The following is a 17,917-nucleotide window of genomic DNA, read 5'->3' as shown; positions in this document are numbered from 1 at the left end:
GCCCGCGGGCGGCCGTGCGGGCCGGGGATGCGGAGAGCGGCTGGCTCCCTCACGGGATCGTGGTGTTCTTTCCGAAGTCACTAGTTCGGTGCGTGTCCCCTGCCACCCCACGGCTGTCCCTCTGCCTTTGCGTCCACTGCGGTCCTGTCCCCGCTGTGCTCCCTGTGAGCGCTCCGGCCGATAAATGGCTCACCCTCCGTGCTCCTGCCCCTGCACACCCTAACGCCTCATGAAGGGTAAAGAAATTAGGACTTTGATCCATGGAGGCAGATTTAAATAATGGAATCACAGAACGTTAAGGGGTTGGAACGGACCTTAAGGATCATCTAGTCCCAACCTCTCCGGCCATGGACAGACACCTCCTGCCAGACCGGATTGCTCAGAGCCCCATCCAGCCTGGCCTTGAACACTTCAGGACTGAGACATCCTCAGCCTCCCTGGGCACCCTGTTCCAGTGTTTCACCACCCTCACAGCTGGTAGGAAAGATAGGTGCTAATGTCTTTACAAATCATTCGATGAGAAGAATTAGGAGATTTAGGAGAAATGGGTGTTACTGTCTTTGAAATGGGTCTCTAGGAACATCAAGCTGCACAGGTTTGTGACAGAACCCAGGTGGTTTGACCAGACATTTTGAATTCCTGAACTTTAGGGTATTGGGAGAAATGCATCTGTGCAAAGTCTATTGCAGAGCCCAGATGGTCTGAACTTTTGGTGGATCTGCAGAACCCAGAGAGTCTGAACTTCCGAATGTTAGGAGAAAATGACAATACATGTTTTTGGGGGAATATATGGTAGGTGATTTGGGAAGGCTGTACCTTCCAAGTACCTCAGCCAATCAGAAAACAAAGAGGGCTACAGGTGGTTGGGAGTTTAGGATAAAAGGAGGCTGCATCCTCCAAAACCTCAAGAGACCCCATGAGGGATTGGCCTAGTGGACTCTCCCTTTAATAGAATAAAATTGCAGGGCTTCTCTGCCTCCTTTATGGACATTGGCTTTTCATAATGTGGCTTTTATGCACACAGTTAAGAGTTTTTCCTAATAGTTAACCTAAATTTCCCCTTTCCATTTTTACCCACTCCTCCTTGTGCTATCACTACAGTTCCTGACAAAGAATCCCTCTCCAGCTTTTCTGTAGGCTCGCTTCAGATACTGAAAGGCTGCTATGAGGTATCCACAGAACCGTCCCTTCTCCAGACTGAACAGCGTGACTTTCTTAGCCAGTCTTCATAGGGGGGATGCTCCTGTCCTCTTATAAATTTCATCACTCTCCTATGGACTTGCTCCATGTCCATCTTAGCGGTTACATCTTCCAATGTTATTAAGGTGTCAGTATTTGCATGACAGCCCATGTCTGACTGTGCCACTCTCTCAACTGCAACTAGCCAGGATCTGGTTCTGAAGCTTTTCAGGTATCCCTGTTCTTAGAACATATATATCCCGGGAGAAGCAGGATGACTAGCAGAAGCTTTTATCTTTTCAGGTATCCCTGTTCTTAAACATATATATCCCGGGAGAAGCAGGATGACTAGCAGAAGCTTTTATCTATTTCAGTAATTTGGCTGAGTTTCTCTAATATTTTACTAGAGAAGAGTTCACAAAGGCTGCACAGGAGGTTTGCAATGTAGATATATGATTACATACAACAATATTACAGTACTAGAAAAGTTTTTTACCAAGAGGGTGATTGGACAGTGGAATGGACTACCTAGGGAAGTGGTTTCAGCACCAAGCCTGGCAGTTCAAGAAGTGTTTGGACCATACTTTCAGGCAAATGGCGTGACTCTTGGAGCTGTCATGTGCGGCTCTCAGCTATGAGCATTTTGCTATAAGCGATCCAAGGAGATAGAGGAAAGTTCTTCTTTCTCACCTTTCATGAGGAGAGAAGTCCATTACATGTCCTGAGTTCAATGCAATTTATCTTCTGTTGTGCATGTTACTTTGTGTGTTCAGTTATTTGAGGGAAAAATTAACTACTGCTTCAGCTTTCCTGAGTTATTTAATGCATCCAAATGTAAAATATTCAGTTTCAAGATATGAATTACAAAATAACCCTCAGGGAGATCATAATCTGTTAGTATGATTTTTTAGCACATTGTTCAAATTAGTCTCTTTTGGAAGAGGCATTTTACCAATAATCATGCTAAGCTTTACTTGATACCAAGTTCAGAATACGCAACTTAATAAAGAGCAATAAAAATGTATATCCACTTCATGAAAATGTTGTAAGAATTCAACACTTGGAAGAGTCACCTTACTGAAGTTCTGTGGCTCAGCTGTTTTTGTTTGCAGCAATCACATATGTTAATATCCCTTGGTGTAAGAAATGTTGTAGTTTCTTACCACACTACACATATATCTTTATACAGGAGGAAAAATTTACATTAAACAAGGTGTGGCTATGTGCAAATGCATCCTAATACATCCACCATATTTATTTTTTATGACTTCGCAAGAACAATCAGTGCCCAGCCATGTGAGGTTTTGGCATGAAGGATTGGCTCATGGTGACTTATTCTCCACATCTTTCTAATAAATATTAGTGTCATCTATACAAATAATTTTAATGAATGAATGCAAATTGTTTCATTCAGTTCACATGGTATTTTTGTTCAATCCATTTTTGATGTAAATAATTTGTTCTAATAGTATCAAAATCTTCCCTCTAGGTACAAAACTAATTTACATTTGCATTCTTTATGCTAAGTAAAATGATGAAGAGTGATGAAAAATCTAATTTTGAAACATTAATTATAAATCAAAGCAAGTGTCAAGACTTTGATAAAAAAACAAATGTTGGGTATCATGGTAATTAAAAAATCTCACTGAGTTGAAAACAGTTAAAAAACCATTAGCGCTTCAGAGCTTACAAGCACTCTGTAAGCCTATTAACATTCACACATCACCAAATGCACTGGGAGCTGCCCAAGAGGAGAGCTCAGCTTTGGAGAGGTTAAGAGGGAAAAGGAAAGAACAAGGTGATTTACCCATGGTCACAGAAATGAGTGTTCAAGTCATTATCAGATTTCAGAAGCTTCTGATTTCCTTTTTTCCACACTAAAACCAGTCATTTTTTAGAGAGCAGGAGGAGGAGGCAAAGGAGTAGAAAATAGGTTTCCCATGCTTTCTGTTTTAAGGATCCCAATTTTTACAATGACTGTGCTGATTGAAAGAATTTAGTTCCAGCTTTTGCCTGGATGCCCTTCTAGCTTGTCTTCACACCTGCTATCAGCTCTTCTGTTTTCCAGCTGCACACTTTGAAGAAGAGTTCCATGTGAAAAGCAAGGTTGGACATAAAAGTTTACTGAACAGAAGCTTTTTTCCAGGTCTCACAACTGCTTTTAAGAGTGTAAAATTGTCACAAATTGTCATGTTCACATATGGGATCTTGCTACTCTTTTCCTCTTAGTACAGGTAATTAGAAAAAGTGTCAGATAGAAAGAGTCCCACAGAGTTGGGCAGCCTGTGAGTGAGGCAATGTGTGTCATGTCACGGAAGAGCAGAGTTTAGGAGGATGCAATAAAAGCTGACAAGAAACCAGAAATTGTAAATGTTTTATATTTAACATTGATAATAATTATTTCACAGTCTAAAATTAATTCAATTAAAAAAAATAAAAGAATACCCTATGCATTGTTACCTGCCTGATAGGTTTCACATTAATACTAGGGAGAAAATAATTCAAGTTCTTGCATCCAGAAATATTCTATTAAGTCACTGAGGTCTACACAAATAAAAAAGGATACAATACTATTCTATAGCTATCCTACATCCCAAAGTTTTCAAGAAAATTCACGGTTTAAAAGTCTTTGCACTTATATAATGAAATAACTTTGTACAGTGCATATAAAAAGATTATTCAGATTATTGCTCCTGGGAAAAGTGAGTATATCATGCTATTGTAGCTAAAAACCTGCATCATGTAAGTTACTTGATGTAACTTATATATAAAAAAGGGCATTTTAAAAAGTAATGTCCGTATGTCATGACAATGTGCCAAGTTCCTTTAGCTCCAGTTACAAATTTTCATTTGAGACTGCATAGAGTTCTTTAAGCTTCTCAAACTTTGACCCCCACTCTTGGAGGCAATCGTAATTTAGATCTTCATCTCCACTGATGGAATCTAATGAGCTAAGGCTCCCTGCTAGAGAGCATTGCCCTTCCAAGCAGTAAAAATGGATAGTGTCAGCTGGAAGACTCTTCAGATCATTGTCTGCATCCCGTATTATTTGAGAAACATATTCCTTGAAGTCTGGGATGCTGGTAATAGCTGATATTGATTGCTTTTGATGTGAATGTTTTGGGAGTGAGTCTCTTTTTGGGTCAGTTGGTGTCCTGGAGTGTGGAGCAGCTGCTCGCAAGGAGGAGCGGGGAATCTTATGGAGAGGTTTCTTCAGTTCATCTATATTGTAAGCATTCTGGAAACAAAGAGAATGCAAATATCAGAGAGAAACAACTCAAAAGGAAACTGATTCAAAAAATGTTTTACAACACAAAGCAACACAAGACTGCATTCTGTGCATTTTCTACAAGCTGAAGAAGAGTGTGCCTAGTTCAGAGGACTAAGTTCTAATTGTACCAAATCTCTTTGTTTTCAGCTAAATCAACAATGATGTGTCCAGAGCAGCTCCCTTGAATGGGCACATATGACCAGCATCATTAAAGGTACAGACGGGGCTGAAGTGAAAGCCTCCCACTTAAGAGGACTTCGGATTTAAAAAAAAAAAAGAAAAAAGCCAATTTGATAATAAGTTAACTAAAAGGTCTGGGAAAGGAAAGTGAGGAGATGTTGGATTTGCAAAGCTGGATTGAAGCTGCATCATACCTGGTCACGTTCTCCACCTCCTTCTTCATTATAATTGAAGACATTTTCTCTAACATCTTCCCAGCTTTCACGCTCTTCAGGAATGTGGTAAATTCCTCCTTTCCGAAACCCTGAACTTCCCCACTGACTCCACACTGTGTAGGAAACCAAGAGTGCTGAAAGAAATAAAGACAAATATTTGTTATATGATGTATGACAAAGTATGTTGCATGATAAACAAGTATGAGATATTAAATCAACTCTTGATTTGACAACTAAATTTGCAGGTAAAAAATGAGTATTATTAATATATAAACAACTAAAATTCATGAATGTAAAGAATAATCTATGTATATTACATCATAAACTTCATTAAAAGGGTATTTTACTTACCTAAAGGAATCCATTTAAATAGAAGGCATTTTGGCCAATCTCTGGCCTTTCACCAATCCTGAGTAAATAAGATACCCAAAGTAAGTAAACCACTGTTTTAATGAAGGTTACAAGTGTAATATAACAATGGAGTCTTTGCTATTATGAGATGTCTGTGCAGTTTATTAACATGAATACAGTTTCATGGTGTTACTAATTTTTCAGCCAAAGTGCAGCTGAAAAAGGACACACTGTGAACATCTCTCTGCCCACACTTTTAATGAGGCTAGCCTTTTAAGACCAGGAACTTTCTAGATCTCTTCCTTCCTAATATGTGAAGAACATATGTAGCTGCAAGTCCTACATACAACAACCTATAAATGTAAGGGCTCAGGGCAGGTGGGAGTTTCAAATGGATGTGGCTGCACACAGAGGTGCCCACAAAGATGGAAAAGGATTGAAAGTAAGTGACTCTGGAAGAGAAAAGTCCTAACTTTGCTAGAACTGTCTTCAAAGCAAGTAAACTGTAACTATGTGCTGAGGTCTGTCTCTTAGCTTCCTCAAATAGTGATCCCCAGAAAAGGCTGATCACAACACTCAAAGGTAAAGCAGACTTAATTCAGTGGAACAAGGTACAAGATTAAAAATAAGAAAAAAGGGTACATGATTTCCTACCTAGGAAGACAAGGAGGCACATGCTGATTGCCAGAATAGAGCCAGAGCTTAGTCCAACAGGTCTTCCAGCCTTCACCTGGCTAATTTCACACCATCTTCCCTTGTAACCTTCAGGGCACTGGCAGATAGTCTTGTCTTGGGACTGAGCCACACAGGTACCCCCATTCCTACAGGTCCAGTGTCCACAAGGGGATGAGGTACAGTGTCTGAGCCCTGTAAGGGTGTCAGTCACTTCTACTTTCCCAGCTGGGCACCTGAACAACCAAAGCAAATGATATCTTGTAGGCAAGCAAAACATCTGAAGCTGTATGTTGTTTTGTGCAAAGTTTGTTACTGTTTCTTTAAAGTTTAATTATTCTCAAGCAAACCACAAATCCACATTGAAAGTTTGAAATACATGGAAAGTCTAACTTAGTGAGCTAATAGACTTATGAAAACATGAATACATGTTCTGGTTTCCTAATCCAGAAGATATGCAGAACACCTTCACTCTTTCCTTAAAAGAAGGAGCCATCACTTTCTGACTAACCCTTTTTCTACATCCATGTTCTAATCAAAACCCCTAAAAGAAAATGGACAGCTGAGATCAATAGGCAAAGAACTAGTGAGCATGTGGTAAAAGTTTAGTAATGTTCCTTTGGACCCTGTGGAGAAATATCATTGACCTCCTCAGAACGACTTGTCTTGTCTTTTAGGGTTGATTTCTTCTTGCATGTAATTGGAGAGGCCCTGGAGGTATAGTGTGAGGTCACAGACTTTCTTTCTGCAATCCAAAGAAGAAATTCTACTGAAAAAATGGCAGAGACTTCATATTGTTCTTTCAGAAGCAGTCTGAAGACTGGTGTCCCCAGGCACACTTAAAACCATCTCACAGCCTCTTCTAGCAAAGAATCACTAGACTTCACAAGTGCCAAATTTCGTCAGAATTCCAAGAATTCAAGCAACTCCTCCTCTCAGTCCTGCATGTATTTATGTTTGGGGTTTTTAAACAGAAATGCCTGTATTTTGATTTGCATATTTTAATAATTACTTTGAAATTTTTCTTGAAATAGTGGATCTTCTCCAAGAAACTAACCATGTAGGAATAACAGCTGTTGGGCTTTGGCTCTGGCCCTGGGAAGCCAATTCTAGAATCCAGTTTTGTGACAAAGTAATTTTGAAAGTCTCATTGTTTCATACAAAGTATGATTAATTTCAACTTCTTTACAGGAAATGTATGTAAATATGTATTGTATTGGCAATATGCATATATATATTTATAAATATATGTATTTTATATATATATATGTATATATCAATGTGTATATACACACACACTGTCTATATACACTATTAGTGTATATATACACTATATTAGTATTTTCATACAGAGGACAGACCAAAGCTTTTGCAATCCACCTTTTATAAAAGGACATTTAAATTTCTCACTGGCCTCCTGCTGATCTTCTCATCATGGAAAAAAAAAAGGTGGAGTAATTAGGTTCCATATCAAACTTGCAGAAAAAGGCAAGTCTAGTCCATGATAGATGAGATGGAAAGAAGGATTTGTCCTCAGAATGGCCCTCTCTTGCCAGCAGCCACAGGGAATTTCACTGTTATAAGCAAGTTTCTTGGTCAAAGGTGGAAAGAAAGAGCTTCCCAGCCATCCCTGGATGAAAACAAAAGCTTCATGTACCGGCACTCGTATTTTCTCCAAAGGTCTACACAAAGGAAGGGGCTGTAACAGGGCTGGCTGCTGCAGGCACTGGAATGGCACCCCATGGTGACCCCTTGCCGCCTCAAAATTAATCCAAACTCTGTGCTTCTGCCCTCCACGAGGAGCGGCTGACCATCCAGCTGGACATCACGCATACAGCCTGCAACAAAGCAGTGGAGCATGCACTAGAGTACATTCAGTTAGCTACTTCCCCACCCCAAGCCTTGCCCCCAGCACATAAGCAGGAGAACTTAGAGCATTAAAGAAAACTCAAAACATTTTTAAAAAATATCCTTATACTTCTTGGATTTATTTTAGGAAAGCTACAGAACATGTGTCTATTGTGCTCTGGTCAAACTACAGATTGACAATACTTCTCCAGGAGAGCTGCACTGTACCAATACCACAGTTCATCAGAACTGTGCTATGAATCAGAACAGCTCCACTAAATTCATCTAGATTTAAGATATAATCTTAAAAGTGGGTCTGAATAAATAGCAGCAGAATGGAAAAAGCTGTCTTCTTGTGGAACGACAATCTCAAAGTCTCAGCACTCAACCCCAGGAAATGGAGAGAGCACCATAAATTGCCTTGTAATTCTTTCTCCTCCTGCCAAGAGTTGTTTTGCCCATTCCTTAAATCCTTCCAAGGCAAAAACAGGAGTGAAGATCACACCATGAGTATGCTGCTTGAGGTATGAGAATCCTGACCTAGTAGAAGTGGCCCTGCCCCTGACAGAGGGTTTGGAATGAGATGATCTTTAGGACCTCTTCCAACCCATTCTATGATTATATGAAACAAAAAATGGAAGTGCTATTTTTTTAATATTTACAGGAAATCTCATGTCTTCACTTAGAACCAGATACAATAGCACATAGGGTTGAACATTGAATTCCCCAGTAAAGGAAGGGCATAGTAGTCCATATGGGAATTGTTACCTGGGTTTTAGACTATCCAATACACTCAAAGATGCCACTTTCAGGCTTTAACTTCCCCCTATTAGGAATCCATCAGATCACTTACCTTGGAAATCACTCTCTGAATGACTGGGAAGGCGGTTTCCTAGCACGATGCTTGCCCAATCCATTTCAAACCATCTATTCACACCCAAGACAGAGGTGACTTCTTGATCACCTCCACCACTGTTAACACGCAGGGTAAATTCATTGTTGTAGCGCTCCATGGTCAGAAGAACCCACTGGCCATTGTTTATACGTAATGTTCTCATTCTCAAAGAGTGATTTTTGTCCCCCAAACTGAAGTTAACACTAAAGAAACCATCAAACACCTAGAAGAAGATAATAAAGACCTTTAATAACAGAAATGCACTTCTAAATGTTATTACACAGTCCTGCCTCAAGAAATGGATGAGTTTTTAAAATGGAAATGGCATTCTTATTTTTAAGTGTCTTATTCCGAGATAAAAGTTACCACAAGAAAACTGCAGGTGCAAGAATTATCAACTCTAATTCACATGAACTCTTTAATCAGTCTTCTCCCTGCTGATATCTACCTCTAAGTCTTCCCAGCTGACCCTCCTGTTTCAGTTAGAATAATTAGCTTCTCTCTGGCTAGTATAGTCCAGACAGCTTTTTTCAACAGCAACAAAAATGTAGACGCAAGTTTTACAGACAGGGAGAGAGAGAAGCCAAGGGAAAAAGCAAGCGGGACAAGCAGAACAATCTTCTTCATTCACATGCATCACATGGACATTTTGCAGGCAGTGCAAACTAGGAAAGAGTAATAGTGAGAAGGACCACACAAATGAGAGTAGTTACCCTCATATAGAAAATTCTTGCTCTTTATTACATTACAGAACAAGTGTCTTTACTCAGAAATGACATGTTTTTCTCTCACTGAGGTACTCCATGACAAACTGAGAGCACTCATGCAGAACAGCTCTGCTCACCTCCAGTCGGATGTATCTGTTGCCATCCGCAGAGGCCAAGCTGAGCAGGGTGCTGTGGGAGATCCGGGTGCGCACCAGCAGCTGGATCCGTGTGCTTCGAGTACTGAGGATGCTCCTTGGCTCATAATGGATCCAACTGTCCCTTCCGAAAGCCCATTCTGGAAGAACTGAGCACAGCACACAAAATCAAAGTGAAAACTTCAGAAATGGCTGTTCCCTCAGATTTCTGCTCTTTGAGAATTTACTAGCTCTGAATGTCAGAGTTTTAGATCTTAAGGAATTTTGGCAATACAATGAAGCATTGTGGAAAGCAATCTGTGTCCCACTTCAAAGGGAATCAAGAGAAAACCAACAAATCAAGGATTCAGAATTTAGGCAGGAAAGGGACAATTAGATACTGTCTCTTGCACTCTGGCTGTTACAAGCTATATGTTCTACCCAATCACTCCTACACTGTGCCCAAATTGGGTTTTTTTGTGTTTTTTTTAAATCTGAAGCATATTTTCCAGTAAAGTAGCTCATACTGATCTGAAAAATAGAAAAAACCAAACAACCCCCCCAAAAAACAACCAAAAAATCAATCAAATGTTTCCTTCAGTAGTTTAGTTCTGTGGTTAAAACCCACACTGTTAGAAAATATGCACTTTACTTCCCATTTCAGTTGGCACAAGAGAAAGTCTCAGGGAAAGTACAGGATTTTTTTAGCTACAAAGGGAGATTAACTTAGTGTTTACTATTTTAACTAGGGAAAATGCACTGAAATGATTTTTTCCCTATCCCTTTGAGGAACCCAGGGTCCAGCACAGAGTTTGATGAAGTTGCACTGCACACTTCCGTGGAAATCGAACACCACTAAACTGCCCAGGCCCTGATGCCCTTGGCAGAGAAGGCACACATTTCAGTCTCATTAGCTGACAGCAATTCTAGATCTCTTTTGGACCAAGCTTAGTTGAAAAAAAGAAATTTCTTTTCACCAAATAAAAGAGATAGTTCAAGTTAGTTATTAGACAGGACAGATGCTGGGTCACCAACAGCTCATCAGACATCAGTGTTATGAAAGTAGAAATCCAAAGAGTACCCAGCTCATCCTGGGGCATTTAGTTTGGTTCCCAGGACATGAAATATCAAATGATGAAGAGACTTAATTTCTTCACTCTCTTTTCCTTTCACTGTTTGTCTTCTCTCTTTCCTTTCTTAAAGCATATTTTCTTTTCTCCTCTAGGTTCCCCCTTCCCCAACATTATTTTTCTTAACCCAGTTCTTTCTCATTCACCGTCTCTACAGCTACAGGTTCTAGCTGATAAGCAGGCCTGGGTTTTCCTGGGATGCTCCAGAGACTCCTGTCCTCAGCTGCCTGCTCCTTGCTGTGAGCATGTCACAGTCATTCATAAAGCACACCAGCATTTTGCAGCCCAATATATTAGAAGAAGATGGTGTCAATCCAAGTTTTTCTGTTATATCAGGATATGACTTACAGATTTTGAACAATTGCTTTCTGAGCCCTTGGTTTGTCCCACAGTAATGAGGGGTAGAACCCATACAGCAGCTGGGCTTGTGAAGCAGCATTTTAAAAAAAATCAAAACTGAGTAGGATTTGAATCCAGGCAGATGTTTATAAACCAGTAATACAAATAGCTTAACTATATTAACCAATTTTTTTGTCATTTTAAACACCTTAAACAGTGAATGCTCCAGGCCTAGACCATGATAGTTACAATTCCAGTCCTCCCCCTCATTGGACAGACAGGGCTTCCACTGAGTAATTTACTGTCACCCTTTTTATATCTTGTGTGGCAGATGGAGAAAGAAGAGAGGGTCTGGCTACCTGCATAGGGTATTAATGTTTTGTGTACAAGAAGGAAAATCGGGTGCATTGAGCTGAAAGGATATGTGTAATGCACTATTGTCCTGCTCATTAATTCCAACATATTGACCCAACACTAGCTTGCAAGCACTCCTTTCCAGCTGCTCAGTGCCACTCACCCTCACCTGTAGCTCACTCAGACTACAGGACTGGGGGGGATAATTCTCTTCCAACAAAAGCCCCCAGAGTTATGAGGCACTGGTGCTCTTTACAGACTGTTATAATCAACCACATTGTTTGTACCTTGTACCTAGAGGCAGGTAAAGTCCCAATAAAGATCTGTCACTCACTTCTGATTCCTGCTTGGCTGATGAAGGTTTTAAGATAGAGGGGACAAAGGCAACTTCAAGTGTATATACCCTGTATATACCCCAAATATGGATGCAGGCTACTAGGAGTTAAATAATTTATTCCCAAAGTTTTTGAATTGCGTTAAAATTTTCCACTTTCTTACAGTATCTCTGAGGTTTTCATTATTCACCATGGGAAGCTTTTGCTCTCTGATACATATTTCATGCTGACTTTGTACAGAATAACACATTTGTTGCAGGCAGCCTAATATTATGCCCCTATGTACACCGACTACTGTGGTCTAGGGGCATTGCTCAACTTGCAATTCATTCTAATGACAGACGTAAATGCAATTATCACCATTTTACAAATGGGAAATGGGATCTGAAGAAAACAAGAGGGTTATGCCCACAGGTTTCGTATGTTCATTAAACTTCATTTTGTGATCAGCCTGAGCAGAGGAATAAGGCACATTGCAGAACATTTCCCCTTTCACCACTGAGAAATAAGCTGGTGATAAAAACAACAAAACAACCTGTCTAACCATTTCCCTACCCTGAAAAATAAAGCAGCTCTAAACATATCCCTCATCTGTGACATTATCTTTATTTAACAAGAGTTAGTAGGATCTTTGCATCTTTGAAGATCTAAATCATTCCCAGAGTACAGCATGGTGTTATTATTCTATTCATTTTGCAGTCATGGCAGTATGACTTTAAACACTGGAACAGAGTGTCGGATGCTGTTCCCACAGATCCTCAGCACAAATTTCTCCCTAGAACTTGCAGTACCTTTTTCACATGCTAATCCAGCATATCCTGGGGAACAGTCACAGCGAAAGAAATCCCAGCCACCAACACACTTGCCATGGGTGCCACAGGAGGCCATCCCACCACTCTGACACATCTCATCCATAAGGAAACAGCCAGGAGCACTGTTCAGGGACTCTGCAGGGTGCTGTAAATCATAGACCTGGAAAAGGTCAAAGAAAACCATCACAGCAGGTGCTTACAATTATCAGCAGTAAATCCAAAACTGATCTTTGTGGCCCTACCTTACTGTCAACAATGACGTTGCGTATGCAGCCCACAAACCCTCTGAAGTGCCTTTGTGAGTCACGGTAAGGCAAGGTCTTCTTAACTCCACCCAGCTGCAGGGGCTGGTGGCCACTGAAGAGCTTACCCATGCTGAAGGGGAGGGGGGGAGAGAAAGAATTAGTACCATGTAAAATACAGCAGCTTGGCTGATTTCACCACACCACCCCCACCTTTTTCTGTAGCTCTTTTGAGTAGTTGTGTTTGTATTTTTGTTGGGTTTTGTTTTGTTTGGTTGGTTTTGGTTTTTTGTTTTGGGGGCTTTTTTTTACCTTTGAGATCCCACAATCTCTCCAGAGGCTTCACAGACAGACAGATCCATTTGGGAAATCTTCTTAGTGACCCTGCCATCATCTCTAACTGAGACATTCATACAGTTGTCAAGAATCAGCTTCACTTCCTAGAAAAAGGCATCATTTAAAACAATTATATCCAGAGATGTGCATATATTTTAATTACATATTTTCTTTCACTTAGCAGAAGATAGAATAGTAACTAGCAATTACAGTGCAGGAAGCTTTGTTAAAATAATAAAACACTCCACATACCAATCTGGAAAGTTATTGCACATGGCATATAACTAAAGAGCCACACAAAAGAAAGATCTGACTCTGCCATGACCATGCCAAGTCATTGGCATAGCAGAGGAAGCATAGGACATTTTTGGAGTTTCCTGCAAGATCACAACACAGAGAGATAACCTAGCAAAGCAGAAGGTCTGTCAGGCTGTATCCCATATCCTGACCTGCCCTTCACCTGTCTTATGTAGGAGAGAAGGGGGAGCCTAGCAGATGCCTTTTGCAATATTGTATCAGCAAGATAGTCCCTGTACACAAGAGTGCATCTACCTCCTTTGTGCTACACATCTAAAGTCTCTCGCTGGGGCAGGGCTTCTCACTCAGATAAAGTATGAATATTTCACTCAATTACATCAGGAAGCATTTAGCCCATGGGTTATCACAACTCTGTTGTCTAAGCAGCAGGGAAGATAACTAAAGAAAGGAAATAGCATGGCCAATTTCATAACTGGACCAGACTTCTCCAGGCTTTTTCTACTTCACTACTCCAAGACTAAGAGGATGTCTGAACTGACAAACTTCTACTCCTGCCATTTCAGAGATGATGGAAAATTGATTGATTGAGTTCTACAGAAGGGAGGAAGTATTTGTAAGGAATAACTAGGTACATGAATTAATGCTTACACAGGACTGCCTGTGCCATATTTACACTTGCCTTTCCATCATTTATAATTTTAATATTGTGCCAGCGGCGATCTGCAACATTAACTTTTTGTGACAGCTGCAGGAAAAGCTCACCAGAGCTGTGGCTCACGGTCAGCGACGGGACACCACCAGAGAGTTCTGCAAAGGAAAGACTCTTATTGGATATGCAGTAACCATGTTCCCTTTCAAATGAAGTTGAAGTGACTGTTGCAGTTAGATCTTAGTTGGAGAAGATCTTTAGACAGCTTAAAAAATGTCCAGTTTCTAACAGTGACAGAAAGATATGAACTAGGCATACTGGCAAACTACTGTGCATTCTCCTTATTCTCCAAAAGGAACTTTCTGAGCCTTTTTAAAAATAAAAACCAGAAACCTATGAACTAAGTAGAATCTCACCTTAACATAAACACAAATACTTTATAAGGTGCTAACCTAAAGCAAGGAAGTTTTCCTGTTCTCCAGGCTGCCCTCGTGCTGCTGGTCCATGGTACAACAGAAGGCCATCAACAACTTCAGTGATAAACTCTAAGGAGATGCGGCTCTCAAAGCAAGGCTGAAGAGGAGGGAACCAGGCATAACCATGGCCTCTGAAGCTGTGTTTTGTCTGCTGACAATCTGGTCCATGAAAATTTGCAGCACATTTGCATCTATTTAATAAAAAAATAAAAGCAAATATCCACCATGCAAGCAGAAAATGCAAAGGTCTCTTCTGACAACAGGACTCTCCTCTTTAAACACAGGACTCCATTTTCCCTAGGCCATAGTACAGATAAAGCACTAGCAAAACTTCAAAAAGTGTTTTGACTTGTTTGTACAATCACAATATATATTTAGTCTAAATTATATTATGTCTAAGCAAGGATATTCTGTGAGTAAATGATAGACCTGTTGTAATATATAAAGCCCATGAAAATCTCTTATATCTTCAGCACAACAAAAGAAAAACATGTTTTTCACTAGGCTTAGTTATTAGCTTGTCTGAAGACTTTGTAATGCTGACAGGAAAAGCAAAGGAAGCACAGAATCATAGAATGCCAGGTTGAAAGGGCTTCAAGTATAATTTGGCCCAATTTTCTTGGCAAAAGAATGATCTAGACAAGGTGGCCTAGCATCCTGGTAGTGTCCATTGTTGGGTAAACCACCACCTCCCTGGGCAGATTAATACAATGGTTGATTATTCTCTTTGGGAAAAAAGTCTGCATGCGTCCAATCAGAGTATCCGCAGGAAGGGTCACCCAGAAAAAGTGTGGTGTGGCAGTCACAGACCTTGACATCTTCACTCTTATTGCAAGATACTTGCTAGTTTATTTCTTTTATACTATCAAACAAGAAACTCAGAGTTCTTTCCAAGTTCTTTCTCTGTAGAAAAAAAGTAGCCACAGTATGACAGTAACAGAACCTGTAAGTGGGAAACCAAAGGAACAACAGAAATGGGCAGAGGGACAGGAAGGGAGATCAGCTGGGCTTTTATTTCTTAGTTTCTGTTTCCCATAGATTGCTAGTACCTTTGAGAGCAGAATGTAAGATGCAGGGAAAGATGACACACAAAACTACTGAAAATGGAGCAAAACAAAGAAACCTCAGAGCTGAACAAATGATAGGTGACACAGCCCACCTAGAGTTTCTGTGCAGCAAAATTTCTCTGTCTGATTATAGCTGAGTAGCAGTAAGAACTTTAGCATGACAAGAGCTTCTGCAGCTTCAGTCTGAGTCCTGTCACCCCTGCCAAGAGTGCTATGAAAACACAGGCCAGTGTTTCTGCTTTCCTATAGTGGGATGGTTATTTTTAAGCAAACATGCTGGAAGCCACATTCTGGAATAGGATCAGGCTAATTCTGAGCTAGTACAGTCCTATCAATTTTTTTTTTTATCTTCATACTATATTATCTATGAGATCTCATTTTTGGAGAAACAAATAAGGCAAGAAATGTGGGGAAGAGGTTATTAAGTGACGTAAGAGATGTGATTAAAACATTTTAAAGCATTAAATTGTTTAAGGCGGGCTGCACAAAATAAAAGCATTTTTCAGGGTGGCATTAATGGAACTGGTGCAGCCTGGAATGTTCCCAAGGTTTTCCTGGAGACTATGTTGAGCATAAAATATATGTACCTGAGAATGGAGGTTCTTTTGCAAGACCTGTGTGTGAAGTATAACAAAACTTAGATTTGCCACAGTGGGAAGACATGCAGTGATGGTTTCTGAAGCTTTGACTTATCATCCTTAGAGTCTGCACTACATGCATTGTGTTTGCACACCTTATGAAGCTTTACCAACCTGTAGCCCAAATCTGTATCCACACATGTGCCACCATTGAGACAAGGGTTTGTCTGGTATGAGGAGCAGGAAAGATGAGGATTTTCCCGAGCAGCACAGCCACACACAGCATGACTCAGGACCGTCACAGACACCAGTGAAACACTTCCAGCTGTGGTAATGGTTGGTACATGGTTCTGTTCGTGCTTACTGATGCATCCGCCGCTGTGAGTGCAGTCTGCAGTCACACATTCATCAATGCCAGTCTGGGTGATATTTATGTCCAGAATGCTTTCCAGCTGAAGAAGAAGAATTAGTTGCATTCATCTGACTTTTCCACTAAGTTCACCAATGACAGCAATGAAATCCCAAGTTGTATTTATTTTCAAAACTGGTTGTTGTCGTCCCAATTCCTTCCAATGTCTACCTCACGCTGTACAGCCAAAGATAGCTCAGTCTGGCATCTATTAAGGCCAAAGCCTTGCTGTAAGTCAATTACAGCATGAATAGGCATTTTGAGGGCAAAAATACCTGTCAATATTCATGAGAGACTGAGTAGATAATTTTTTTTATCACTAATTTATCATTAATGGTTCTGATGCATTATTTACATGGCATCTGAACTATATTTTTAATCTGCGCTTCTGACTTAAAGATACTGGGAATTGGCACTGGATAGTGAAGAAATATCTTTTCTGGCAAGAATGAGTTGGTACAGCTTGGCACCAACACGTTTCCAACAGAGCAAATAATTTAACTCCTGTCAATGACTGGGTTTTTTTTTTTTTTGGTTTTTGGATTGGTGTTTTTTTTTTTTTTTTACTAGACGGAAAGGAACTTTACTAAATTTTAAACACTAATTTTAAACAATACTAAATTTCAAATATTTCCAACCTGGTTTTGTACTGGAGAGTGGCTCTTTTACTACTTGTGTCTTTTAAGTCAAGAAACTTGAAACGTTTAACTGGTTTGGGAGTGTCAGCTAGAGAACTAAAAATTGAAACATTAAGGCATCATGCAGAAAGGCGACAGCCAAACACATTCTTTATACAGTGTTTTACAGTATTTTCAATGGGAAAAACATGTTTACAGTCCTAAAAGTGTATTGTGTTTAGGTGACTTAATACGTATTTAGAGTCTGGCTTTCAGAACATTAGAATTTGAAACTTTTAGTATAATTGCAAAAGGATTGCTTGATTTTACTGATAAAACTACCTATTTAAAACTACCACACATTACTCCCTCAATCATTCTAATTGTTCACATTCACTAGGCAATGGACATTACCTGAACAGACACAATGAGAAGATGCTGTGGTTTCATACACAGGATGGATACGTACCCAGGCTCTGGAAGCGGCTACATTGCCATTAAGTTTTTCTGCTTTGTGATAAGGTGGACCATAAACTGCAAACCAAACATCAACCCCTCGGATTGGACTCGGGCTATTCAGTACACTGAAAATGTGAACATTTTCCAGTTGAACTGAGATAATTTCTGAAAGCAGCTTCTTCATCTGGTAGTATTTACTTTGTTTTTCAGGGGACTGGGATATGAACTCCTCTGGTGTGATACCTGTAACAGCAGTTGAAAATTTCACACACGTTTCTTGCAACTGTTGTAGCAATAGAAGAGAGAAGCATCACAGAATAAATCAAAAGGTTGCAGAAAATTGACTCAACTGCAAATTCAGGAGTAGTTTAATTTTTAGGCTCTGAAATTTTCTGTGCTTGCTT

The 17,917-nt window shown here is 40.0% G+C and overlaps 1 protein-coding gene across 4 annotated transcripts in view; it reads right to left on the bottom strand.

Moving 5' to 3' along the window:
• Positions 1-1,979: 1,979 nt before the first annotated feature.
• LOC100227924 (neural-cadherin-like) overlaps positions 1,980-17,917 on the bottom strand; it is a 56,324-nt gene continuing 40,386 nt past the window's right edge. The window contains exons 21-33 of one of the 4 annotated variants that reach the window (XM_072924834.1): positions 17,524-17,756; positions 16,203-16,480; positions 14,360-14,574; positions 13,934-14,065; positions 12,977-13,100; positions 12,665-12,797; positions 12,402-12,582; positions 9,456-9,622; positions 8,570-8,834; positions 7,526-7,706; positions 5,851-6,104; positions 4,825-4,979; positions 1,980-4,417 (exon numbers count right to left, since the gene is read on the bottom strand). In XM_072924834.1, the coding sequence (XP_072780935.1) occupies positions 4,016-4,417; positions 4,825-4,979; positions 5,851-6,104; positions 7,526-7,706; positions 8,570-8,834; positions 9,456-9,622; positions 12,402-12,582; positions 12,665-12,797; positions 12,977-13,100; positions 13,934-14,065; positions 14,360-14,574; positions 16,203-16,480; positions 17,524-17,756 (2,720 nt within the window). In that variant the 3' untranslated portion in view covers positions 1,980-4,015. Of the gene's footprint in view, positions 4,418-4,824; positions 4,980-5,196; positions 5,255-5,850; positions 6,105-7,525; positions 7,707-8,569; positions 8,835-9,455; positions 9,623-12,401; positions 12,583-12,664; positions 12,798-12,976; positions 13,105-13,933; positions 14,066-14,359; positions 14,575-16,202; positions 16,481-17,523; positions 17,757-17,917 lie in introns of those variants that run through there. The other 3 variants (XM_072924835.1, XM_072924836.1, XR_004367150.3) reach the window with 3 other exon arrangements.

Source organism: Taeniopygia guttata, chromosome 2 (assembly GCF_048771995.1).
Source record: "Taeniopygia guttata chromosome 2, bTaeGut7.mat, whole genome shotgun sequence".
NCBI classification, from domain to species: Eukaryota; Metazoa; Chordata; class Aves; order Passeriformes; family Estrildidae; genus Taeniopygia; species Taeniopygia guttata.
Note: the sequence above shows the minus strand (reverse complement) of the source record. Positions and strands in the feature narration are given on the sequence as shown.